At 41.4% G+C, this 27,334-nt stretch overlaps 1 protein-coding gene and 1 pseudogene across 10 annotated transcripts in view; both read right to left on the bottom strand.

Annotated features, from left to right (window-relative positions):
• HECW1 (HECT, C2 and WW domain containing E3 ubiquitin protein ligase 1) overlaps positions 1 to 27,334 on the bottom strand; it is a 481,203-nt gene that overhangs the window by 92,678 nt on the left and 361,191 nt on the right. For all 10 annotated transcript variants that reach the window (XM_027539200.1, XM_027539204.1, XM_027539202.1 and 7 more), the window contains 4 exons: positions 23,958 to 24,108; positions 13,287 to 13,420; positions 10,956 to 11,077; positions 8,230 to 8,415 (listed from right to left, as the gene is read on the bottom strand). In XM_027539200.1, coding sequence (XP_027395001.1) covers positions 8,230 to 8,415; positions 10,956 to 11,077; positions 13,287 to 13,420; positions 23,958 to 24,108 — 593 coding nt within the window. The remainder of the gene's footprint in view (positions 1 to 8,229; positions 8,416 to 10,955; positions 11,078 to 13,286; positions 13,421 to 23,957; positions 24,109 to 27,334) is intronic.
• On the bottom strand, positions 3,594 to 5,251 carry LOC113891321 (annotated as a pseudogene).

Below are 27,334 nucleotides of genomic sequence, written 5' to 3'. Positions count from 1 at the left end.
TGCTGAATGGCAAATAATGATTAATTATAAGGGAAGCCAAACATTTTCTCCTAGGTTTACTGTTCAATTTCTTCACTGGAGTACTGTCTACTTTGCCTGTTCCCTTTTTTGTTGTTGGGATGTTAAGGTTTTCTTTATTTTAAATGTGCTTACTCACGTGTCTTCAAATTGCTTTTGATTTTTATTTGCTTTGTTTTCTAATACACAGCATTTTTTTTACTCCTATGTATACAAATCTTTCAATTATTTGTATCTAGTTATAGATCAGTCAAATGCTTAATTATATTTTACTAGCTTTATTTTTGGTGAATTGTTTCTGAAAATTATTTTGGTACAATGTGAAGTTGTAATTCAAAAGCAGAGACATTACTTTGCCAACAAAGGTCCGTCTAGTCAAGGCTATGGTGTTTTCAGTGGTCATGTATGGATGTGAGAGTTGGACTGTGAAGAAAGCTGAGCACCAAAGAATTGATGCTTTTGAACTGTGGTGTTGGAGAAGACTCTTGAGAGTCCCTTGGACTGCAAGGAGATCCAACCAGTCCATCCTAAGGAGATCAGTTCTGCGTGTTCATTGGAAGGACTGATGCTGAAGCTGAAACTCCAATACTTTGGCCACCTCATGCAAAGAGTTGACTCATTGGAAAAGACTCTGATGCTGGGAGGGATTGGGGGCAAGAGGAGAAGGGGATGACAGAGGATGAGATGGCTGGATGGCATCACCGTCTCGATGGACATGAGTTTGAGTGAACTCCGGGAGTTGGTGATGGACAGGGAGGCCTGGCGTGCTGCGATTCATGGGGTCACAAAGAGTCGGACACAACTGAGCGACTGAACTGAACTGAACTGAATTAAACTTAAAAGCTACTGCACAGCAAAGGAAACCATTGATAAAATAAAAAGACAGCCTACTGAATGGGAGAAAATATTTGCAAATGATATGACCGATAAGAGCTTAATATCCAAAATATATAAATAGTTCATACAGCTCAATGAATCTGATTAAAAAATGGGCATAAGATCTGAGTAGATGTTTTTCCAAAAAAGATGTACAGATGGCCAATAAGCTCAACACTGTTAATCACCAGAAAAGTGTAAGTCAAAACCATAATGAGACATGTCACCTCACTCTTGTCAGAATGGCTAATGTCAAAGGGTCTGAGCTGTGCTAAGTTGCTTCAGTCACGTCAGATTCTTTGCAGTGCCCTGGATTGTAGCCCCACCAGGCTTCTCTGTCCTTGGGATTTCCCAGGCAAGAATACTGGAGTGGATTGCCATTTCCTTCTCCACAAAAAGTCTACAAACAACAAATTATGGTGAGGACATGGAGAAAAGAGGACCCTAGTATATTGTTGATAGGAACATAAATTCGTGCAGCTACTGTGAAAACAGAATGGAGGTTCCTCAAAAAACTAAAAATAGAACTATCATATGATCCAGCAATTCCAGTCCTGGGCATATATCCAAAGCAAATTGAAAATATTAATTCAAAAGATACATGCACCCCAATGTTCACAGCAGCATTATTTACAATAGGTAAGATATGGAAACAGCCTAAGTGTCTGTCAATAGATGCACGGATAAAGGAGATGTGGTATACACACATCACACATACACGTGTGCACGTGCGCACGCGCACACACACACACACACTGGAATACTACTCAGCCATAAAAAGAAAGAAATTCTGACATTTGCAACAACATGGATGGATACAGAGGTTATTATCCTTAGTGAGGTAAGTCAGAGAGAGAAAAAAATACTGTTATATATGTGAGGTATGTTATCACTTATATGTGGAATCTAAAAAATAAAACTAATTAGTGAATATAAGCAGACATAGACTCTCAGACACAGAAAACAAATATGCTTTTGTTTTGGTTGCCAGTGGTGATAAGGAAGGGGGGAGTGGCAAGATAGGGGAATGGGATTAAAAGAAATAATCTACTATGTATAAAATGAATAATCAACAAGGATATATTGTATGACACAGAGAAATATCTGTTATTTTATGATAATGGGAGATGGAGTATAATCTATAAAAATACTGCATCACTATGCTGTATACCGGAGAAGGCAATGGCACCCCACTCCAGTACTTTTGCCTGGAAAATACCATGCATGGAGGAGCCTGGTGGGCTGCAGTCCATGGGGTCACTAAGAGTCGGACAGGACTGAGCGACTTGACTTTCACTTTTCACTTTCATGCATTGGAGAAGGAAATGGCAACCCACTCCAGTGTTCTTGCCTGGAGAACCCCAGGGACAGGGGAGCCTGGTGGGCTGCCATCAATTGGGTCGCACAGAGTCAGACACGACTGAAGCGATTTAGCAGCAGCAGCAGCATGCTGTATACCTGAAACTAATATTATATTTGAATTATACTTCAATTAAAAATAAATAAGAGTATATTTTTATTAAAAATCATATAAAATCTGCCATCTTAGTTATTTTTTATATGCACAATTTAGAGGCATTAAGTGCATTCTCATTGTTGTGTGGTCATCACCACTATTCATTTCCTAAACTTTTTCACTTTCCAAAACTGAAACTATGGTCCCATTAAAAGAAATAAGTCCTCATTCTCTCCTCTGCCTCACCCCCAAGTTCCTGATAACCTCTATTCTACTTTCTGTTTCTATTAATACGACTATTTTAGATATCTCAGATAAAAATTGTATGCAATTAAGGTTAATGTAAGCTTTATTTTAAATGAAAGAATTAATATATGTTCCATTAACAGGAAAGTATTCAAATCTTATTTTGTCTATTTAATCTATTGAACTGATGGATATAAAACACATTTGCCTACCTTTTGCATTTCTTCATTTCCTTTGCAGTTCTTTTATTTTTCTTTATATAATACGTATCTTGTTCTTTTGGCTCATAATGTATATATGATTATTGTAATTTAAACTGTGCCATTGATGAATATAAAATCTTTCTTTGACCTCATTTTTAGGATTTAGATTTCAACTCTCCTTTGTATGATATTAATACACCAACACTGATTTTTCTGTTATTGTTTTCATACTATATTAATATTTATTCTTTTACTATTAAACATTCTAAATTATCTCTTAGGTATGTCTTTTTTAAAGATATATTTGTTTGGTATCAAATCTGATAGTAGCTCCTTTCGGTAAGGAGATAGCATTCCCTATGCGGAGTACTACTAAGTGTAAGGAGTAACAAGTTTATCCTATTTCCACTTGCTGCCACAGTTGTTATGCTTGGCTTTACCGTTGTCATTTTATTTTTAAATTCTAATTTTCTTTGCTTCCTTGTGGATTCTTTTGTGTGTTTTTGATACAAACACTGTATTTTGTTTGATTTTATCTTTTGTAGGAATTCAAGAGGGAAAACTCTTGCTTTAAATGGTACAATGATTGCCTTTTAAGTTTGTCAAGCAACTATATTTAGCCTTTGTTTTTCAGATTATCCACTTGACCTCCCCTTACACCCAACTAGGAACTTAGTACCACTTTCCTTGCCCTGCTCACCCACCCACTTTTTGTTTCCTCATCTTTTTTTTTTTCCAGTGATTTTCATTTATTTTATTTTTAGTAATAAAATTTTTTCTATCTCATACATGATTGAACACATATTTTGCTTTAAAATTAACAGTCACTATTGAAGAAACAATGGTTTATTTTTTTTAATCAAGTGACCAAGCTGCTGAATCTTAAGGCCTCAACAAGTGTTGCATCTTATTTTCATTGAACAATAAGACCTTCTATTTTGACCACTCCTGTATACATCAATGTTGTTTCTCCAGTGGTTTCCATTTGCCAGATTTAACATGGTGGCCATTACTTTCAGGGGATTCTATCAGGTGAATCCTCATTTCCAGTGCAATAGCTGTTGGCAATCTTTCATCAAAAGTCCATCCATTAGGACTTCTCTATCATGGCTGGCCAAGGAGTCCTGTTTTGGCAGCCAGGGCTTCATTCTGCTGAATATGATATTCCTGAAATCTCATAGATATTTGTTGAGTCATTTTTAAATACTTCTGTAAGCAATATTCTGAACAGGTGGTCTCTTCAGGTTTTATTTCTTTTCTTGTAAAGTCTTTAATACAGTCTAAAAAGCAGGTTTCTATAAATTTACTGTAGGTTCCAAGAAATTCCTTAAAATGTTTTATCTGATTAGATTCTAGTATTTGTGCAGCCATATTCTTTTGGTACATTATTAGTCACCTTTTTTGATGCATGAGTTTCCTTTCTGTTCTGGAAAAGTAGTTGTCCAATCTTTGCTTGAATGTCTCCAGTAAGGCCTGATTTCTTCCTTAAGGATAGGCTCTTGCATCTGACCCCATAAAAGGCTGGGGGGCTGTGTTGCCAGTTGACTCTGTTTCCTCATCTTTTTAATTGTGGTCCAGGGATACTGATCCAAATTGTTCTTATATGAGTATTCCATTTTTATTATACATATTTTTCCATACTTTATTGAGCTTTTTCAATACAAAGCATTATCATTTTAAAGAAATTATTTACATTTATATTTGTGTATTTTATTGATTAAAATATCCATCACCAAAGTTTTTCAATGCTTGATTTTCCCATTATTGATTTTCTCTTCTGTATCATTTGTGAGCCATCTGAGAATGGCTTTTGGTGTTTTCTTAGGGCAGGCAAAAGAGTAGGGTGAGCCCTGAAGTCTTGCACATGAGGATTTTCCCTACTGTCTTCACACTTCAATAACAATGTTTTCTGGAAATGGGATTATTGAGCTTCAATCTATCTCATCAATAACCTGTAGTCATTGTTCTGTGGATTTCTACAGTTTGGTTTTATGGATGGGAAGTTTGTGGTTTGTCTGATTTTTAATTCTTTTGTAAATGACTTTCACATTATCATGGCTGTATATTGATAAGATTTTTAAAGTCTCGATGTAAAGACATTCCAGAGTAGCATTTATTTTAATTAATTTTACTGTAACTCAGTAAGTCCAATTAATCTGCCCATCTGAACAATCTGTTGTAGATCAAAGCTTTATTTTAAATATTTAATTAATAATTTAATATTTATAGTTCATATTTACTTATTGCTACTGTATCATTATTTTAATTTCTTCTTCAAGAATATCTATAAGCCTTTCATCCAACAGAGACTTAGTGAGGGCCAGCTATGTGCCAGACACTATTCTAGGCCCTCAGAAGTTTCATCAATGAGCAACACAAAGACCCCTGCTCTCAAAGAGCTTAAAATTCTGCCAGGAGAAACAGACAAGACAGTACATAGAACAAACATGTAAACTCTACAAAGAAGCACACAGGCAAGGGGTCTTAAGGGAGTTTGTGATATTAAATTGGTTCTTACTGAGAAAGTGAGATACATTTTTTTCTGGTTTTCATATATTTTTTTCACTGTATCCTTCACTGGTTGCAAAAGGGTACCTTCTCCGTGCTTTGGGGGCTGCTTCCACGTTCATACTCTATAACCAGGATTCGATTTTACATAGTGTCATTTCTCCTCTCTTTTATCCCTACGCTGTTACATTTCGTTGTTCCATGAAATCTTAAACCATTTATCCAGCCCACATCCTTTTCTAGTTTTTAACTGTAGTAAGAACACTTAATGAGTTTTCCTTTCTAACGAATGTTAAAGTGTAAAAAAATAAAAGAAAAAATTTAAAGTGCATAAAGTACAGTACTGTTAACTATAGGCACAATATTGGATAGCTGATCTCTAGAACTTATCTTGTATAACTAAAACTCTATTCCTGTTGAACAGAAACTCCCTACTTCCTCCTGCCCCCATCCCTGGGCAACCATGATTTTACCATTTCTATGAGTTTGACTGTTTTAGATCTCTCATATAAATGGAATAATGCAGTCTTTGTCCTGTGATTAGCTAATTTCATTTAACACAATGTCTTCCAGGTTCATCCATGTTGAATCTTCTTCTTTTTTAAGGCTAAATAATACTCCCTTGTATGTATATACCACCTTTTCTTTATCCACTCATCCATCAAGAGACATTTAGGTTGCTTCCATATCTTTGCTATTTGATTAAACCACAGTAGTACAGATATCTCCGAGATTTTGAGTTCAGTTCTTTTGAATCAATACCCAGAGTAGGATTGCTAGATCCTGCGCCGGTTCTGTTTTCTTCTGTCTGCTTTCCTCTGGCTTGTTTTCTATGTGTGGGTTCTTCTTGCTCAATATAAGTCATGCGTTCTTGTGCCATTGTGTAGATGATAAACATATCTTTAAGATGTTTATTTCTATTTTCTGAAGAAAATTATACTAAAAGATATGCTTTTTCTCAAGACAAAGATTCTGTTTCCTTCACAAAGCAGGTCTTCAGAGGCCTCGTATTACTTTGTTGTTACGTGCATATTCCATAGTAGAGGCCACCTCCATCTCACACCTGTCCCCGACAGGCTGTCACCTGTCCTACTGCCTGGGCCCCACCACCACCTGGATGACAACCATCCTCCACAGCTCAACCCTGGAGCCAACCTGAGGTGCACATGCAATCCCTATTGATGTTGGGCAGAGGCTGTGTCCACCCTCTCCAGGTTTTCAAGATGACAGGTGAGTCAGATGCCATTTGGTCTTCCTTGTGGGGATGATGTGCATTCAAAGGCACCAAACAGCTTGGACCAGCCCTCCTCTTCCTACATCAGATCAGATCAGATCAGATCAGTCGCTCAGTCGTGTCCGACTCTTTGCGATCCCATGAATCACAGCATGGCAGGCCTCCCTGTCAATCACCAACTCCCGAAGTTCACTCAGACTCACGTCCATCGAGTCAGTGATGCCATCCAGCCATCTCATCCTCTGTTGTCCCCTTCTCCTCCTGCCCCCAATCCCTCCCAGCATCAGAGTCTTTTCCAATGAGTCACCTCTTCACATGAGGTGGCCAAAGTATTGGAGTTTCAGCTTCAGCATCATTACCTCCAAAGAAATCCCAGGGCTGATCTCCTTCAGAATGGACTGGTTGGATCTCCTTGCAGTCCAAGGGACTCTCAAGAGTCTTCCTACATGGTGCACACTAAAAGCGAAGGCTGTTGACTCTGAACGTGTTGACAAAGTGAGAAGCACGTTGGCTGGTGAGAAACCAGAAGATGGTCTAGTGTTCTGGAACCTGCTCTGTTTCTTTTGTATAGAAAGCACGTTTCCCACACCATGTTTCACTGTCATTATCCCAGTGGAGGCCACATCTGGTAAATAAGAGTAGATTCTGTCTATGTAGTTTTTCCACCATGCAAGGCACCGCCTGCCAAGGTCATCCTTGACTGCAGAGCTGGTCCTAGAGATTCATTGTACTGGCGGACTTGCATCAATTAGAGGACACAATCTTTCCTCCCATATTTCGGAGGGCTTAGGTACTGGGACATGACAAAGTGTGGGAGAGGGGTTTCTGGTTTCCAGGGCACTGTGAAGCCCCATCAGCCGACTTCGGGGAACTGTGGTTTTACATGGTCATAATCACAGATGAAGAGAGCTGCATGATGCAGTTTCCTGTTGAGACACATATTTGCTGGCAACACTCCTGATTCTTTTGACACTAGAAGAGCGAAGGAGTCTCTCTACTAAAGTTTATAAAAGATTACACAGGGACGATTCCTCGGTAGCCTGTTTGACCTGTCCTATAAATACATGAAAGTGATTGATGGTGATTAAGAAAGAGCATTCTTGCTTTAGCTGACTCAGCTAGGCTTCTACAGCATCCCTGGGAAAGACTAGTTTTGGTTAATGCCACACAAAAGCAAAATGCAAGCCAGTAACACTTCATTGGCCCAATTCACCCTGTTTTAATGAGAACTGAAGGCTTATTAGGGAAATCACAATGAATAACTTAATAATGTCACTCCCATTTAATTAATAATTTAACCCTCTGAGAGGGAACTAAGGAGGCAAAACAATAGAAAGGTCATTGAATAGAATCTGGTTTCACGTTCCAAATCTAAATTAAGAAATGTGGAGCCTGTAGTTCTCAACTGGGTGTGATACTGTCCCCCAACCCTCCTCCCCACCCAGGGGACATAGCAATGTCACAACTTGGTGGAGGTGCTACTAGCATCGGTGGGCAGAAGTCAGGGACATTTGGAAACATTCTAAACATCAAGAGACAGAAATCCCAATGCAGATAGTTACCCTCCCTTCTGCCTGGTGGCCAATAGCACGTCTCAGGTACAGGCTCTGAATCTCATCAACCTCCCTCCTCACCTGCTCATGGGTCTTCACCTTCTGATGTAGGGCCCCAGTAGCAGTCATGCTCACCTTTCCCTGCTGGTCCGTTTTGATCTCCCAGCCCCGGGGCAATTCCAGCCGCGTGTCCGCGAACATGTTGATGAAATTCACCAAGTCTCGGTTGTGCTGGTAGCGTTCGAAGTTGCGCGCATCCCGCCGGACTTTGAGGATCATGTGCTTCAAGCAGGTGCTACTGGTGAAGACTCGGTAGGCACCCTGAGATGGGGTCCAGGCAGATGGGGAAGGGTGTGGGGATTAGGAGAAACACAGACCAAGCATACTTTGAGCACCTTAATGGGATGCGATGTGGTTGCTATACAGGGATTTATTGTGAGCATTGAGGAGGAGGCCTTGGAAGCAGAGATCTTGCTCCAGAAGTAAATACCTGCCCACCACGAACACACATGGACCTCCTCACAATCTGGCTCTACCACTGCTCCAGCATCCTAGGACACTGTCCAACTCCCCTGCATCTCAAGTTCCCCTCCCCCTCCTCCCTCCCCAACCCACTCTGCCCCAGCCTGGTTCTGCTCCCCTGAATCTCCTTCTGACTCTCTGAGCATCTCCTCCCTCTCCTCCCTGGTTCCTCCTCTGACAGCACAGATTCATCGTTGGTCTTCTTCAAAGTGTTGAAAGTGAAAGTTGCTCAGTTGTGTCCAACTCTTCGCAACCTCATGGACTATACAGTCCATGGAATTCTCCAGGCCAGAATACTGGAGTGGGTAGCCTTTCCCTTCTCCAGGGGATTGCTCCTCTTATCCATCTATATAACAGGGTGTATTAGTTAAAGTTCCCTGTGAATTTTAGGTGGAAAAGGAAATGGCAACCCACTCCAGTATGAATTTTAGAGCTGATCTTCAAAGGTCTGCGACTCCTTTCTATGTACAAACGTGACTGTTTATAGGGGTTGGAAGATGAGAAGAAATGAAGAAAGCTTCAGGAGTTTCTAGTTGTGCCACATAACCATTTTATGCTACCTGGGGCTGGTGGGTGTGTGTGGTTCAGGGAAAGACTGTGAGTAGCCAGAGCAGGCTGGGGAACAGCTCAGAGAGCACCACTATCTATCTAGCTTTCTTGTCCTCCGTGACTCACCCCTGTACCACTGGGCAGCAGCTCTTGATCTAATCACTAGATGCCCAAGAGGTTTCCTAAATATAACCTGCTCAAAAACTAGTCCCTCCTCCCCTGCCACAGCTCCCATCACCTAATCAAACTACTGTTGAATGGGGACACCTAACTCAGGGGGGGCAAAGCAGAAAGGACTCAGACTTTCTTGGGTCCTCACCCACCATCCCCCTCAATCATAGTGGTCCCAAGCATGATTGATTCCCTGCAGAAATATCTCTTAGGCTGAGTTGTTTTTCCCTGCTCCCAGACCCTTTCTTAGGGAAGCACTTGATTATTGCTCACTTAAGCATTTGAACCAGGCTCTGTCTTAACCCCTCAGTCCCTCTCCCACAATTCTACCTGAGAAAATAACCTCTCAAACAGCTGGATTGTGTAACTGATGATAATGTCTGAGACTGCAGCTGGTTCTGGTTGCCTACTGAGGTAGATCCAGGTTCCTTTCCATGATGTACCAGGTAATTTGCTGCTATTCTCCACCCTCTATTCCCACCTCTACCTGTCACCACACTCCAGCCCCACTAGACCCAGTCCCAGGCTGAGTCCTTTCTCCCACTGCCTAGAACCCCTGCCCTGTCAACTTTCAACTTTCAGGACTCAGCCTCCTCAGGACTGCTCCCTGAGTGTCCAGAGCATCACGTGTGTTTCCAGTGCACTTTGTTCCTCCCAGAGGACAGCTTTGTCCTATCACATTAGACTCATTTTTGCATGTCTGCTGCCCAACAAAACGGGGAGCTTCTGCTGATCAGGTATCACCCTAATCTGTCTTTACATCTAGCACCTAGATCTGTGCCTGAATCACAGAAAACACATGTCAAATGAAAAAAGCAGTGACTATAGTAATATCAGGATATCAGGGGGGCTTCCCAGGTGGACTTCCCTGGTGGCTCAGATGGTAAAAGCATCTGCCTACAATGCAGGAGACCCAGGTTCGATCCCTGGGTCGGGAAGATACCCTGGAGAAGGAAATGGCAACCTACTCCAGTACTCTTGCCTGGAAAATCCCATGGACAGAGGAGCCCGGTAGGCTACAGGCCATGGGGTCGCAAAGAGTCAGACCAAGCATGCATGCCAATATCATGTCATTGCTTTCTTGATGATACCAAAAAAAAAAAAAAAAAAAAAGAGAGAGAGAGAGAGAAAGCTAAATATGTAAAAATCACATTAAATTAACCATAAGTGGATTATTTGATAAACTAATCATATGAAAAGGAAACCTATTATCTATTTTAAACTTTCTTTAATGAAAGTGATTTTATAAAATGATTCAGGTTGAAGGGAATCTGTCAATTTCCTAATTTTGTCTCTTAAAAATTTAACTCTAATAAAAATACACCTTTGTTTCCAAATACTTTCACTGACATTAACCCATTTGAATCTAACAAAAACCCAAAGAAGATACAGCATTCTTAAATCTAGCTTTTCTCCTTTTGGGGAAACTCACAGAGAATAGAAAGGAACCATCTTTTTTCTGTTCCTCTTCCCTGTCCCCACTCCTCACGCCACCCCACCCCACCCCCTTGCCTGAGTTAGAATGCTATCCTCTTTAATCTGTCCAATACTTTGCAAAGTTGTGTTTCGGGTCTTGCCAGAAGCCAGGCCAGGCCCCCTCTGTGTGTGGGAAAACTCACATAGTTGGCATGCAGTACAGTGAAGAACTCAGGGTTGGTGATGAATTTGACCGCTGGAGACTGTAGCAGCAAGGTGATTTTTTGTGAGTTCACTGGAGAAAGTGACCCATCTCTTCTCAGATCTGGAAGAAGTGAAACAAAGCAACTGAATGCATTGGAAAAAGATCGCTTCAATTAGAGGACTTCTCTTTTGTGGCACTAGCAGCCTACAAGCCTTCACCAGCGTTGCTGGAGAGGACTGTTGTTGTGAATGGTGATCCAACCAGTGTCACAGTGATGGTCAGGTGTCTCAGCACTGTGTCTCAGTTGAGACTCATTATTTCCCAGAGTACTCCAGTGTAACTTCAGTTGGATCAAGTCCTTGAATAACTTGTCCCTTTTATCCCAATGAATTTTTCTTATTTTCTTTACAAGTTGCTCACCATAGCTATGTCAGTTTGTTTGCAGAAAGGATCACAATCCTTCCTCTCCCTTCATCCCCATCACTCTGAGACTTTGCAGCCTCTCCCCATGTTAAATCAAGCTGGCCTTGAGTTTTGCTTTAACCGACAAAATTTGCCAGAGGTTCTGAACCAGGGTTTTGAGAGGCCTGTAGGTCCCCACTTACTTTCTCTCCCTCATCATGAGAACAGCCTGTACAAGATGAAAAGCCATGGGGAGCAGGGACAAGCCACCCTGGCTGAGGCCACTTCAGGCCAGCCAGCCTGCGGCCTATTCCACAGCTGACCAAGGAGGCATGGGTGAGCCCAATGCCCTGAGGAATTACCTGGCAGAGCTCAGCTCAAACTGCCCACCTGCAGAACTGGGGCAGGGGGAGGTTAATACATGGCTGTGAGCTTCAGATACTAAGCTTTGGGATAATTTGTTATACAGCAAATGCCAACAGATCCAACACCAAACCCAAAAAGGAATTTTCTCTTCCTTTTCCCTCATATTTCCAATTATTCTACCGCCTTACCAAATCTCTCTCAGCAGTCAAAGGAATTAATAATAGAAAAACCTTTACTAGTCCGTTTAGTTAATATATCTGATAAAATGATTAGAATGGAGGCAATTAAAATTGTTGATGGAACTATATATGTGTATTTAAAAAAGGCCATGAAAGGATCCACTCTTGTGCTTTTCAGAGAGACCTGAGACCTGCAGGACGCGAAACACGTGGCTGTTTGCTCAGACTGCTCTGTACATGTTATCTGCCATCATTTACTCAATTTAAGAGATTTGGATTATCAGGACGTCGCTGTGATAATCTTACGCTATTACAGGTATAAGAAATAGAAACCAATCTTTTCATTGAAGACAACTTTATCGTGATCATAGGGGCAAGAAGCAGGGGAGGGCTAAATTAGGAGTTTTGGGTTAATCACTATATAGATGCTTCCCTGGTGGCTCAGACAGTAAAGAATCCGCCTGCAATGTGGGAGACTTGGGTTCGATCCCTGGGTTGGGAAGATCTCCTGGAGATGGGCATGGCAACCCACTCCAATATTCTTGCCTGGAGAATTCCATGGACAGAGGAGCCTGGCCAGCTACAGTCCATAGGGTCACAGAGTTGGGCACAGCTGAGCGACTAAACACATATATAATATAATAAAATATAACATAATATATAACAGGGATCTACTGTACAGTACAGGGAATTATATTCAATATCTTACAACAGTCAACATGAAAAAGAATATGAAAAAGAATATATATGTGTGAAACAGAATCACTTTGCTGTGCACCTGAAACTAACACAACATTGTGAGTCCACTATACTTCAGTTAAAAACAAACAAAAAAGAAGCCAATCTCAGGCTTTTCGAATATTTACATCCGAGTTCCATTCAGGCAGATTCAAAGAAATGAACACCAGACCCCCTAGTGGATGCTGATGGTATTTGGTAAAAAATTTTCCTGGGTGGTGGTGTATTTAAAATCATAAGACCAATGGAAAACCTCTTTACTGCCAGGTTCCTCTCTCAGGGGGGACTGTATTGATATTTTATTTTAAATACAAACAAGTCTTATTCCTATTGTTGTCACGTGGCTTCTTGGAAGGAGACCTTGAATTCTTATTGGATCTTTTACTTACAAGTGGAAAACATCCTTAGGACACCAATAAATACATTTACACAACAAGAAATGATTAAGACACTGAAAAAAATCACCTTGATGCACAAGTACAAGTTCTCTTCACTGTGAATCCACTTTTTCTTTACATTCCTGGTGAGACACTTCTGTCTGTTTTTACCCTGCTGGCGCCAAGCATCTTTCTCCTCCTGGATTTTGCCCACCTCCCTGCTCTCCCTTATCCACCTTCCATCCCATGGGTATCCACTGGCCATACCTAAGCTCGAAGATTCAGCCTCTGAGTCACTCCCACCTCCTCCACCGCCTCCTGCTGGAACTGGATCACAAATTTGGCTACCAGAATCTTCTTCAGGCCTCTCTGTAGCAATGGTTCGCTGAATGTTTTGGTACCTTTGCATCAGAAAGTGAAAAGACAGGAGTTAACTTTGGTTTGTTGGCTTGTTGAGGGGCTGACGCTCTGTCAGGTAAGTGCGGAAATCTGTAAAAAATTGTCTTGGATGTCAAGAAATGTCAGGAGAGAAGTGCTCAAAATTTTCCCAAGATACCTCATTTGCAAGACAAGTATCTCTAGGTGATTTGACTTCGTTTTGTTTTGTAAGCTATGATGAGTTTTAATTATGGTGACTTAAAAAAAAATCAACACACAAAAAATCGTTATATAAAACAGCCTCTGCCCTGCATTAAATGAAATTGGACTGAGTCTAAAATAATGGTGTGGGAAGGAACTTAAAAATATTACAGCTAAGATATCAAATCACCTCTCTTAAGTCTACAAACTAAAAGTTCTACTCGTTTTTATTTGACAGTTAACTGGTATGACTAGGAAGGAGTGTGCAAAGATTATACACTAAAAGATGCAAACTAATATATATAGAATTGATGAACAACAAGGGCCTACTGTATAGCAGGGGAACTATATTCAATATCCTGTGATAAGCCATAATGAAAAAGTATATATATATATATAGAGAGAGAGAGAGAGCTGAATCACTTTGCTGTACAGCAGAAATTAACTCAATATCATAAATCAACCATACTTCAATAAATAACATTTTTAAACATTAAAAAAAAAAAACACTGGCAGACAAATAAATGCTTTCAGCTTATATGAAGGTTCCTTTGAGTTTTCTTCCAAGTTGGAGAATGAGTCAGTAGGCCAATCAGTCACCTAACTGGGTACTTACTAAATATTCACTGACTCTTCCAATGGGGCCTGCTCTGTGCTGGACTTTCAGACCAAAGAGAAGACTGGAATATGATCTCACTCTGAACACTCACAGTAAGGACACAGCAAAAAAGGGAAAGGCATGTAGACCATGACTCTGGTGATGTGAACATGATGCCCTACATGTATTAGAGTTATGAACAGAGACAAGGAAACGCCCAAGCCAGCATATGTACTTATCAGGGAGCTTGGAGGGAAGGTACACAGAGGAAATAAAACATGCCAAAGACTTCACCTGAGAGAACTCTGAGAAGCTTGGTGGTGGCACCAGGATGTGTAAGCATTGGGCAGGGCCAGGGAACCAGCACAGTGGCAGAAAGCACCTAGGAGGTGCCAGCACTGGTTGGAACATTGTTCTCTAGGCCCAGAGCTACATCAGAATCACTTACAGGGCTGGTGAAAACAGGCTGCCAGGCTCCACCCCCAGAGTCTCTCTGACTCAGTAGGTCTGGGGATGGAGTGATAGGAGGCAAGAACGTGCATTTCTAACTAGTTCCTAGGTGACGCAGCCGCTGCTGCTGGTCCAGGGATTGACTTTGAGAACTGCTGCTGTAGGGACTGGACAGCTGCTGAGAAAGAGGCAGATTCAGCTCTACACTGACCCCCACCTATGTGGAGTGCATGGGAGGAGAAAAGCCTGGAGTCCGTGAGAGCAGCTGAGAATTACCGCATTGGTCCAGGCTGGAGATGCTGAAGCCTGGACCCAGGCAGGCGTGGTGTATCATGCTGGTCTCTTAGGATGCTGCTGGGCAAGGGGATCACCCACATATTGTAGGGATACTAAGATCACCTACGCCTGCCTACCTAAACCTCCCTGCCTGCCTGAACTACACCTGCCTAAACTGAACCATACCTAAAGTATACCTGCCTGCCTAAGCCTCACTGTGTTTTGTATGCAGGTGTCCAGCTGTCTTGTTCTTTGCTTTGCTTCCTTCCTCCATCCTGTGTGACCTTGACTTTGCCTGATGTCTCTCAGCCCACTGGTGCACAGGACAGGAATTCTGCCTCCCTTTTCCTCCTGGCACATAGGAACGAGAGAAGGGACAGAACTTAAGAGATCTTTAGCAGCCAAACTGTAATAACTTTACATGTAGAGTTAACAGGATTTGAGGCCTGGATATGGAAGCTGGAGAAGAGGGAAGGAGGGCTTCTGCTTAGAGCAGGTGGGTGGAGGCACCAGCCATGAGGAAGACCAGGTGGGATGGGCAGGTTGGCAGGAAGATTTTAGTGTGGATTTGGACAGGTTGACCTGGAGGTTCCAGAGGTCACACCAATGACCATAGTCAGGGGAGCATTGCTATGTGGGTCATGTGCTCAGAGAAGAGATGTGGCAGTGTAGGAAGAAGCGTCAAGAGAAGAGGGACCAGCATCTGGAGAGCCGCGAGTAGTCAGTGCAATCCAAGGTAGGGGCATGGGAGATACTGTCACACAGACAGGGTCTTCTGTCGTGGCATTCTGAAGGCCAGTGACCTTTCTTTGACCTTTAAAGAGGAGTTCTGGGGACTTGCCTGGTGATCCAGTGGTCTTAAGACTCTACGTTTCCACTGCTGGGGACAGGGGTTTAATCCCTGTTCAGGGAACGAAGATCCTTCATGCTGCTTGGCCAAAAATAATACATAAATAAAATAAAAAGGAGTTTTGTTTTCTAGTGTGGTTTCCAGACTACCTGCCAGAGTGATAATCTGGGTGATTATTATAATTACAGAAACTGGAGCAAAATTGAAATCTGCACTTGTAACAAATCTTCAGATGGTATTATCTACATTCAGATGGTATTATCTACATATTCACTGGTCTGAGGTTTTATTTTAGCTAAGGAGACTCAGCCACTCCTTCCTGACACCCGGCAGAATGATGGTTTTGCCTGCAGCAGTTACTGGGAGGCATTCCTGAAAGGGCCTCTTATGAGAAAATGTGGAAGGACAGGAATGAGCAAAAAGCAGAGACAGAGAAAGGCTTAGTGTGTTTAGCCCCCACATGTCTGTGGCAGGGAGGATGCAGGGAAGGTGCAGGCTGTTTGTCTGTGATGTTCCTGAGTTCTTGCTGGGACTCAAGTAATGCAGCCTTGGGCAGGGGTGGGGGGTTACTCAATGAGCCAGTGAGAAGCTGCCCAAGGGTGTAACCTTGACCTGGGGGAGGAGTGAGGCCTGCCAAAGACCAAAGGACCTGCTGTCAGAGGATCCCCTAAGTGGCTCAAGGCAGGCTGCATTTTCCAGTCAGTTCAGTTCAGTCACTCAGTCGTGTCCGACTCTTTGTGACCCCATGAATTACAGCACGCCAGGCCTCCCTGTCCATCACCAACTCCCAGAGTTCACTCAAACTCACATCCATCGAGTCAGTGATGCCAGCCGGCCATCTCATCCTCTGTTGTCCCCTTCTCCTCATGCCCCCAATCCCTCACAGCATCAGAGTCTTTTCCAATGAGTCAACTCTTTGCATGAGGTGGCCAAAGTACTGGAGTTTCAGCTTTAGCATCATTCCTTCCAAAGAACACCCAGGACTGGTCTCCTTTAGAATGGACTGGTTGGATCTCCTTGCAGTCCAAGGGACTCTCAAGAGTCTTCTCCAACACCACAGTTCAAAAGCATCAATTTTTTGGCACTCAGCTTTCTTCAGAGTCCAACTCTCACATCCATACATGACCACAGGAAAAACCATAACCTTGACTAGACAGACCTTTGTTGGCAAAGTAATGTCTCTTCTTTTGAATATGCTATCTAGATTGGTCATAACTTTCCTTCCAAGGAGTATGCGTCTTTTAATTTGATGGCTGCAATCACCATCTGCAGGGATTTTGAGGCCCCGCAAAATAAAGTCTGACACTGTTTCCACTGTTTCCCCATCTATTTGCCATGAAGTGATGGGACCAGATGCCATGATCTTCATTTTCTGAATGTTGAGCTTTAAGCCAACTTTTTCACTCTCCTCTTTCACTTTCATCAAGAGGCTTTTTAGTTTCTCTTCACTTTCTGCCATAAGGGTGGTGTCATCTGCATATCTGAGGTTATTGATATTTCTCCCGGCAATCTTGATTCCAGCTTGTGCTTCTTGCAGCCCAGCGTTTCTCATTACGTACTCGGCATGTAAGTTAAATAAGCAGAGTGACAATATACAGCCTTGAAGTACTCCTTTTCCTATTTGGAACCACTCTGTTGTTCCATGTCCAGTTCTAACTGTTGCTTCATGACCTGCATACAGGTTTCTCAAAAGGCCGGTCAGGTGGTCTGGTATTCCCATCTCTTTCAGAATTTTCCACAGTTTATTGTAATCCACACCGTCAAAGGCTTTGGCATAGTCAATAAAGCAGAAATAGATGTTTTTCTGGAACTCTTGCTTTTCTGATGATTCACGGATGTTGGCAATTTCATCTCTGGTTCCTCTACCTTTTCTAAAACCAGCTTGAACATCTGGAAGTTCACGGTTCACATTTTGCTGAAGCCTGGCTTGGAGAATTTGGAGCATTACTTTACTAGCATGTGAGATGAGTGCAATTGTGTGGTAGTTGGAACGTTCTTCGGCATTGCCTTTCTTTGGGATTGGAAGGAAAACTGACCTTTTCCAGTCCTGTGGTCATTGCTGAGTTTTCCAAATTTGCTGACATATTGAGTGCAGCACTTTCACAGCATCATCTTTCAGGATTTGAAATAGTTCAACTGGAATTACATCACCTCCACTAGCTTTGTTCATAGTGATGCTTTCTAAGGCCCACTTAATTTCACATTCCAGGATGTCGGCTCTAGGTGAGTGATCACACCATCGTGATTATCTTGGTTGTGAAGATCTTTTTTGTACAGTTCTTCTATGTATTCTTGCCACCTCTTCTTAATATCGTCTGCTTCTGTTAGGTTCATACCATTTCTGTCCTTTATTGAGCCCATCTTTGCATGAAATGTTCCCTTGGTATCTCTAATTTTCTTGAAGAGATCTCTAGTCTTTCCCATTCTGTTGTCTTCCTCTATTTCTTTGCATTGATTGCTGAGGAAGGCTTTCTTATCTCTTCTTGCTATTGTTTGGAACTCTGCATTCAGATGCTTATATCTTTCCTTTTCTCATTTGCTTTTCGCTTCTCTTCTTTTCACAGCTATTTGTAAGGCATCCTCAGACAGCCATTTTGCTTTTTTGCATTTCTTTTCCATGGGGATGGTCTTGATCCCTGTCTCCTATACAATGTTACGAACTTCAGTCCATAGTTCATCAGGCACTCTGTCTATCAGATCTAGTCCCTTAAATCTATTTCTCACTTCCACTGTATAATCATAAGGGATTTGATTTAGGTCATACCTGAATGGTCTAGTGGTTTCCCCCACTTTCTTCAATTTAAGTCTGAATTTGGCAATAAGGAGTTCATGATCTGAGCCACAGTCAGCTCCAGGTCTTGTTTTTGCTGACTGTATAGAGCTTCTCCATCTTTGGTTGCAAAGAGTATAATCAATCTGATTTTGATGTTGACCATCTGGTGATGTCCATGTGTAGAGTCTTCTCTTATGTTGTTGGAAGAGGGTGTTTGCTATGACCAGTGTGTTCTCTTGGCAGAACTCTATTAGCCTTTGCCCTGCTTCATTCTGTACTCCAAGGCCACATTTGCCTGTTACTCCAGGTGTTTCTTGACTTCGAACTTTTGCATTCCAGTCCCCGATAATGAAAAGGACATCTTTTTTGGGTGTTAGTTCTAAAAGGTCTTGTAGGTCTTCATAAAACTGTTCAACTTCAGCTTCTTTAGCGTTACTGTTTGGGGCATAGACTTGGATTACTGTGATATTGAATGGTTTGCCTTGGAAACAAACAGAGATCATTCTGTCATTTTTGAGATTGCATCCAAGTACTGCATTTCGGACTCTTTTGTTGACCATGATGGCTACTCCATTTCTTCTAAGGGATTCCTGCCCGCAGTAGTAGATATAATGGTCATCTGAGTTAAATTTACCCATTCCAGTCCATTTTAGTTCACTGATTCCTAGAATGTAAACATTCACTTTTGCCATCTCCTGTTTGACCACTTCCAATTTCCTTGATTCATGGACCTGACATTCCAGGTTCCTATGCAACATTGCTCTTTACAGTATCAGGTCTTGCTTCTATCACCAGTCACATCCACAACTGGGTATTGTTTTTGCTTTGGCTCCATCCCTTCATTCTTTCTGGAGTTATTTCTCCACTAATCTCCAGTAGCATATTGGGCACCTACTGACCCGGGGAGTTCCTCTTTCAGTATCTTATCATTTTGCCTTTTCATACTGTTCATGGGGTTCTCAAGGCAAGAATACTGAAGTGGTTTGCTATTCCCTTCTCCAGTGGACCACATTCTGTTCAAAAGTGACTCAACTATAGTTTTTAGTCCACAGGCTCTTCCAGAATCTTATCATTCTACTGTTAATATTAAGAGGTTGAATCAATGTCCTCTCCCCTCCAAGCTGGGAAGGTCTTGTGGCTTCCTGGATGAATAGACAATAATGAAAGTGACAACTTGTGATGGAATACAGGAGCCATGCTGTCAGGAAGCCCAGGCAACATGGAAAGTCCACATGCAGGTGCTCGGAGTAACAGTCACAGCTGGGGTCCCAGCCAATAGCCCGTGTCCACCTCCAGATATGTGCCTCTCCAGCCCAGCCACCCTCAGACTGCAGCCATGAGATACCCTGAGAAGGGCCTCACTGAACTCAGCCCACCATGATAAGCATGAGAGAGGATGATGATGATGACAACAATGGTGCTAATAATCAATTATTGGTGTTTATACCACTAAGTCTGGGGTGGTTTGTTCCTCAGCAACAGACATCTGGAACAGGGCTTAGACAAACCTCATGCTGTGGCCTCTCTTTTCCTTCCCAAAGTGCAGTGACCACAGAAGAGAATTCTAATGAATCAATATAACCTTATATGATTAAAATGTCTGAAATTTCACAACCTGCTCCATATGTCTTTGGTTGGACCTGTGGTATCCCATACCTTACTAGGTCAGCAGCCTCAAAACCCAAGTGCCAGACACCACCCCTGGCCTTTGCTGGAGAAGGGACAGTCCTGGAGAAGCAGGCCACAGAGCAACTCATGGAGGATCACCCAGCGAGGGCAGGGCTGTAGCCTCAGAGGCCCTCTTTGATCTGAAGATGAAAGAGAGTGTCAGAGAGCCGGTTCTCTTCTGTTTCATCAAGAAGAGTCCTTCAATAACCCCCTCACATTTTATTTTTTTCAGTAAAAGGTTAAATATTTATATTACATAGAGTTTATGGAAACTGATAAGAAAGTCAGCTGGAATGTCTAATTTGTAAATGGACACACAGAGGAACACACACAAAACCAAACCAGAAGAAAAACAAAACAAAACAAAACCCTTCAGGAGCCAAGCCAAAACAAACTAAACAAAAACCAAACAAACTAAGCTTATAGGAACAGACAATTCTCACAGGAGGAGCTAAAATTGGTAAAAGAAGAGCTCATGGAAGCAGAAGTAGACCCTCCCTCCAAGAAGTGAAATGTAAGATGCACCAAAACACCAGGAGAATTGCTTAAGTCAGTAAAAACCCACCAAAAGATGATAAGGAAGGGAGGGTACCATTGCTGGCAGAGTGAATCTGCAGAATCACTTTAAAAAATACTCAAACACTGATATCAAATACTGAAACCACATAGATCTCCCTTGGCCTGCTGTTTTGGGAATATAACCCAAAGGAAACATGCTAAGACAATCCTAACATTTTACATGCCCTTGGGTCTCGCCCAAAATAGTGATAAAAATAAATATCCAACAATATGACAAATTAACTAAATTACATTCATTCATTGGAACACTATCACTTAAGTGATAACTTTAAGACTATGTAGCAATTTGAAAATGCTAATAATGTAGTAAGTGAAAAATGAATATAAAACTATATCATCATTTTAAATATACGAGACTGTGCATATGGAACTTGAAAACTTGAAGACAGTTTAATCTTTTAAAAAAGCTAATCCTTGGAGTATAAGATTATAAGATCTTTTTTTTTTTCATATTTAAGACTTCCATTTCTCCATAGTATAATTTTATCCAGATAATTAAAACATCAAACTTGAGTTGACTATTTAAAATCAGACTATGTATTTATATTTTTGGTTTGTTTGAGAAGTATTTGTGAAGAAGGTAGAGTTAGTTCATTTGGGATATTCTGAAAGTGCAGGAATTAACTTGGGAAATTGTCTTGTACTGAGTCCTGGTAAACTCTGGCCCCACCCAGCCACTGGGAGGAGGGTCACAGAAGAATGAGAGAGAAGGTAAGGACAGTACCAGCGGCGGGCACGGTGCCCCATCAGTAACAGGGCTGCAGAGGAGGCAGCCACTGGCTCTGTGCGGAGGGCTCTGGGGAGGTTTCAGGGACCAAACAACATTAGGTTTGGATCTTTGTAGGATGGAGACAGGTGCCAGGTGGAAGGCAGGTAACGAGGGACTCCCTTGCAGTAGGAGCATGGGGCAAAGCCACCAAGGCCACGTGGGGAGTGGCCGAGGGCACGTGGTCACCGCGTGCTACTTCATCAACTCCTTATTTTGCAGTACACATCTCTTTGCACAAAACATTTGCCTTTCACAATCACCCTGCCAGAAGTCAAAAGAAACTCCTTGCAACACTGAGAAGTATTTCCATTTTGCTATGAGACAGTGACGGGTATCAATTTCCTTATAACTGTAGGTCATCAAACAAATGCCCGCTATGTGTGGTCACATCCGCAACGGATACGAGACTGACAGTATACTTCGTGTGGCTGCTGTTATCAGGCCAAATCACTGAAAAACTGTAAGTGCTGGAGGGCAATAGGCTAAAATAAGCATTGAAGAGCCTGGATACTTATCTCAAGGTTATCTAAGTTTCCCTAGGTAGGATTTTTCACAAGAAATAAGCACCTTCTCAAATTGCTCGATTTCTTTATCTGTCCAAATGGATGCAGCAAATATAGCTTCATATTCATCAAAGTCTGGCCTTTTTCAGCATGTTCAGCTCCACTGGAGGGCACAGGGCTTTATACACCAAAGCCTGTACACTTCTCTAGAGGCCTGGTTAAGGATGGATTTGGCTTCATTTTTATATTATACAATCTGAACATCGTGAACAAACTTCCAAGTATTTTTATGTCATGAGTCAAGGTGTTTACCTCTGCTTATGTTTTGTTTTAGTGTTTCAACTGGACCTCTCATAGATACAACCTGATGGTACTCTCCCTGTTTCTTTAAATATGTTCAACTTATCTGTCTGGCAAGATAGATCTTGAGGCCATTTCTGCCTGTGGCATCTGAACATGATCTATATGTAAAATGAGCTTGTTGTGTTCCCTGCATTTTTAGTTGCAAACACCATGAAAGGACACTCCCATGGCTTTTGGTACATTTATATACAATATGTTCTTCCTTGTAATATGATTTCTTTCTGTGGGAATAACTAGAGAAATATGCTGCCAATGAAAATGCTTTATGGTTCTTATTAATGACACTCAGATATTGATGGGGAAAAATGGAAAGTAAGTGTCTTCCAAATGCTCATGTGATAAAAGAATCCTCGTGATTTTCACCTAAAGCATCCTCCTCTGCCTACAACATGGAGAAGGAAATGGCAACCCACTCCAATATTCTTGCTTTGAGAATCCTATGGACAGAGCAGTCCATGGGGTCACAAAGAGTCGGACATGACTGAGCGACTAACGCATGCTGTCTACAACAGCAGTAACTAGAAGTTCAACTTTTTTTTTCTGTTTATTTTTAATAGTATTAAATTGTCCATTTTTTTTCTGTAGTATAGAGTTAACTTTCAAGGAATGTTTGTTATCCAGACCTGTGTCCCCCAAGTCCAATTATTTATTCTTTCTCGTCCTTCTCCACCTTTCTCCTTTACTTCACACTAGCAAGACATCAGGTGGTTATAAACAAAGTTGAGCCTGCAGTTTGCACTCCTGGCTACTAAAAATATCCAAGAGCCACTGCCCTGATCTTATAGGAGCAAGATGTTGAGTATGATGCTCGTACTAGCTTACAACATGGGACAGACGCTATTGAGGGTTTTGTTTGCATGTTGAAAACAAAATGACATCTTTACATACTAAAAACTAGTAAAGGGCCTATGTTTTAGACAAAACAATTCTCAAAAAGTATTTTTAAATATTTCATTTTCTATGATGAAAGCTGTTTAAGAATGTATATTTCTGAGTATGTAGCAATTACGGGACTGGAGTAGGCATGAATATAGCAATTTATGAGACAGCTTTTTTTCCAGGCAGCTTTTAGTATTCTGTTAAACCTATCCTTGGAATGTTTTCAAACTGTTTCCAAACTGTTTGTGTTCCAGACCTGTTTGAGATTCTTATGACAGATATGAATGTCTGGCAGAAAAATGTGCATCCATGTATAATTTGCTTACAGTTTCTGAACGGTTCCTGGAACACTGACACCCTCAGTGAATACCTGGGTGGGGGATGGTCCATGAGCCCCTGGGTAAGAACACTTGGGTTTGAGCCTGGGTCATGAAGGTGTACAGAGGATTCCCCATCTTTAAATGACACTCAGGCTTAGCTGATGTCCTGCTGCTGAATTATAAATTTAGCTTTCCAAGTACTAACTATGAGTTGGTTAATTACTTTGCAGTTTCCTCATACAATCTGAGCAGAAAAGTCTAAGAGGGAATTTCATGAATCGCCCTTCCCCTTTCACAATTTCTAGGGGCTCGCTGCATGCTGGTCACCCACCGCCTGTTGAGCTGCTCCATCTGCTGGATGGATCCAGATCTCCGCATCCCGTCGGGGGTGGCTGCTGCTGTGGGACGCTGCCAGGTGGTTGTGCGGTTCACGTGGTCCACATAAAAGACCCGCCCGTGGCTGTCAATGCGAGCTTCCCAGTCTAGCGCGTGATAAAAAGGCAAAAAGAAAAATCAAGGACAAACTACGGATCCATGTGAAACAGATAAGCACTTCCAGGTCTTCTGCAGGTAGAACTCACTGCTGGTGACTTGCTGAAGACCAAGAACTGCCCAGAGCACCTGCGTGGCATGGAGTTGGTGTGCCAGGAAAGAGCCTACAGGACTCTGATTCTCTCCCGGACCATTTGAGACAGTAACTGGGGTTCCTCGAATAGGACCTATGATAAAATTCTAACAATTTCTAAAGACAAAGTCAAATATTTATTTCCTTCTTTAAAAAATTCCATCTTGCCAATTTTCTTGGCTACCAAGTGACAGCTGGAAGATAGGAATGTCCTCCAGCGAGAGCTGACAGTGATGATGAAAAAAGTCCTTTCTTTGTTAAATCTGATGGAAGATGGCTGGTTAGGAGGGAATAATGGCTCCTCTTAAACCCAGGTTTGACTACAGTTCTAAAATACTGCATGTAGGTGCAGCTTCCTATAACATCTTATACGTCACAGCCTTAAGTGATTGCCTCTTGAGAGAAAGAATGGAAAGATTTGACCCTTAGAAACTAAATTCAAACCATCCTTTGATAAGTTGTGAATTCATAGTTTATGTTCAACCTATCTGTGGCTGCCAAATATTTCTTGACCAAAACAAAACCAATCATGACTATTAACTAGCATCAAGCTTTTTAAGTATCTCTTTGTTGATAAATAACCATCCCAAACAGTAGAGGGAGCCCAAGATAAAGATAAATTCTTTACTTCTCAAATTTAAACACCAGCAACCAACTAAAAGGTAGAAGCGCAGATGATACAGTCCATGATATACGTAGGGGCTGGACTGGGGTGATAGGATGAAAAAATCCTTAAAACGGAGAGAGCTGGGACTCACACGTACACACCTGAGCTTAACGAAGACGAGCTTAATGTCTGCTGTACCAGAGGTGGGCAAAGCTTTTAGAGTCCACATGTAAAAATACGGTGGAAATAACAGCTTCATGATAAAGTTATGCTGAAAAATGAGTTACACTAAAGAATAAAATGCAAAAATGACTGCAAATGAGGAAAGCTATTCAGCCTTTTAAATGAGAAAAGCCATAGCTTTTGGGAGTAGGTCAGATATTTAACAATTCTGTTGAAAAAGTATCATTCAGGTAATGACATAGCAACTCTCAATTGTTTTCAAAATGAAAAAATACATTTGGTTTAGTTACGGTTTGATGTGTGCATGGTTTATCTGTTTGTGAACATTATGGCTTATGTTTGACATTTACCTGAGGGGCTGCCAAATAACGCCCAAGGAAATCTAAAATACCAGAAAACATCAAATTCAGCTTATAAGACAAATTGAAAAAAAATATAGTCAGGCTGTATAAATATATTCTAGAAGGTTTTGATTAAATTTGACTACTAGATGATTCAGCCTCAACTGTTGGTTGTAAATGTTAATTAGCTCATTGATGGAATTGTGTATTTGTGTAACTATTGAGTAATTAATTGCAAGCCAAACATTAAAAATTTTCAGTGATTCCCAAACTAGCAGCAATTGGGCTTTTTTTTTTTTAAACCCAACATGACTGTCATCCAACAAAGAATGAGTGTTAACCCTTGAGGAGTATCATGCTACTTCATTCACTTGAACAAGCACCTCCTTTTACTCACTATGAACTAGAGATCCGGCCAGATCCTGAGGATTCATTGCTGACTAACATACATCCCTGACCTCCAGATGCCCCATAGTAAAGGAAGGATTCCTTCAAAGACAAGACTCCAGTCTCATGGATTCTCCAAGTAAAAGGACTGAAGTATGGTGCAATGATAATGATCATTTCTATGAGTTTCAGTATTTCCAAATCGCCCACAGAAAAGAATGTCAAGCCAGACAGGCCCTCTTCTTAATATATTAAACATGTGGAAGGCAGAGGGCTAATTAAACCTCTCATAAATATTCAGAAAATAATAGCTAAGCATAATTAGAGATTATAAGTGGGGTTTTCTGGGTTGCTTTGTAAAGAATTTACTTTCAAATACTGTATAAACCATATTGCATTAAGAGAAAATTTCTGAATGGAACTTCAGCCTCAGCATGTCCAATTCACTTGGCTTTGTGATACCAAAACAGACTCCTGAAAAGGATACCTTAATGGATGACCTTGGTATAGTAGTCATTCATGTGCGTCCATTCATTTGTGACTGAGGGATTTGTCATATATTATACTACATATTTTCCATGAAGTCTAAGGACAATGTAGAGCCTAATAATGTATCCTATTTTAATTATTATACTCATAAAACCTATAAATTTTACTTTCACCTTAACAAGTGCAATATCATGTTTATAGTCTGGGCCTTTCTCTTGAACTTCTGTCACATCTCACTGCCTTCTTGACATCAATACCTGGATGACATTTCAAATATAACATGATCAAAACCAAATTTCAGCTCTTCCCTACCCAAACCTGCTCTATCTGCAGCCTTCCCTTTCTGTCTCAGTTAAATCCAGGTTAAAACTCTTGAGGTCATTCTTGACCCTTCTCTTTATTTCATACATCATATCCAATCTGTCAGCAAATCTATCCACAAAATATCTGTCCAGAATCTGACCACTTCTCTTCACCTCCTCTGCTCCCTGCTGGCCCAAACTACCACTGTTTCTCACCTGCAAGAACCTTATGCTGGGTCTCAGGCTTCTATTTTTTTTCCTCACAATTTAATATCAACATAGAAAAGCTTTTAAGTCCTAAGTCAGACAATGTCAAGTCTCTGCTCAGAAAACTTTCATCCAGAGTAAAAGCCAAACCCTTAAGTGGTCTACAAAGTCCTATGTGAATGATCTGGGCCCCCGATAGATCTCTTTACCTGCTGTTTCCTCACTTCCTAAATCTGCTCCAGACACACTGACCTTCTTGTTGTTTCTCAAGCCCACCAGGCAGGCTGTTCTATTTGCTCAGAAAGTTCTTCCTTCCCAATACTTGGGTGGATAACTCTCTTACCATCTTTAAGTCTAGCTTCAAATGTTGCCTTGTCAATAAAGTGTACCTGGCCACCCTATTTAAAGTGGCAAATCGGCCATCAATATACACTCCAGATTCTCCTTCCCCTGTTCTGCTTTTGCTTTTTCACAGCACTTAATACCTTCTAATGCACTGCATTATTTCTTAATTTATTTTTTTTAATTCTTTATTATCTGTCTCTGCCAATATAGACTGTAAGCTCC

The sequence above is a fragment of the Bos indicus x Bos taurus genome, chromosome 4 (genome assembly GCF_003369695.1).
Source record: "Bos indicus x Bos taurus breed Angus x Brahman F1 hybrid chromosome 4, Bos_hybrid_MaternalHap_v2.0, whole genome shotgun sequence".
Taxonomy (NCBI): domain Eukaryota; kingdom Metazoa; phylum Chordata; class Mammalia; order Artiodactyla; family Bovidae; genus Bos; species Bos indicus x Bos taurus.
Note: the sequence above shows the minus strand (reverse complement) of the source record. Positions and strands in the feature narration are given on the sequence as shown.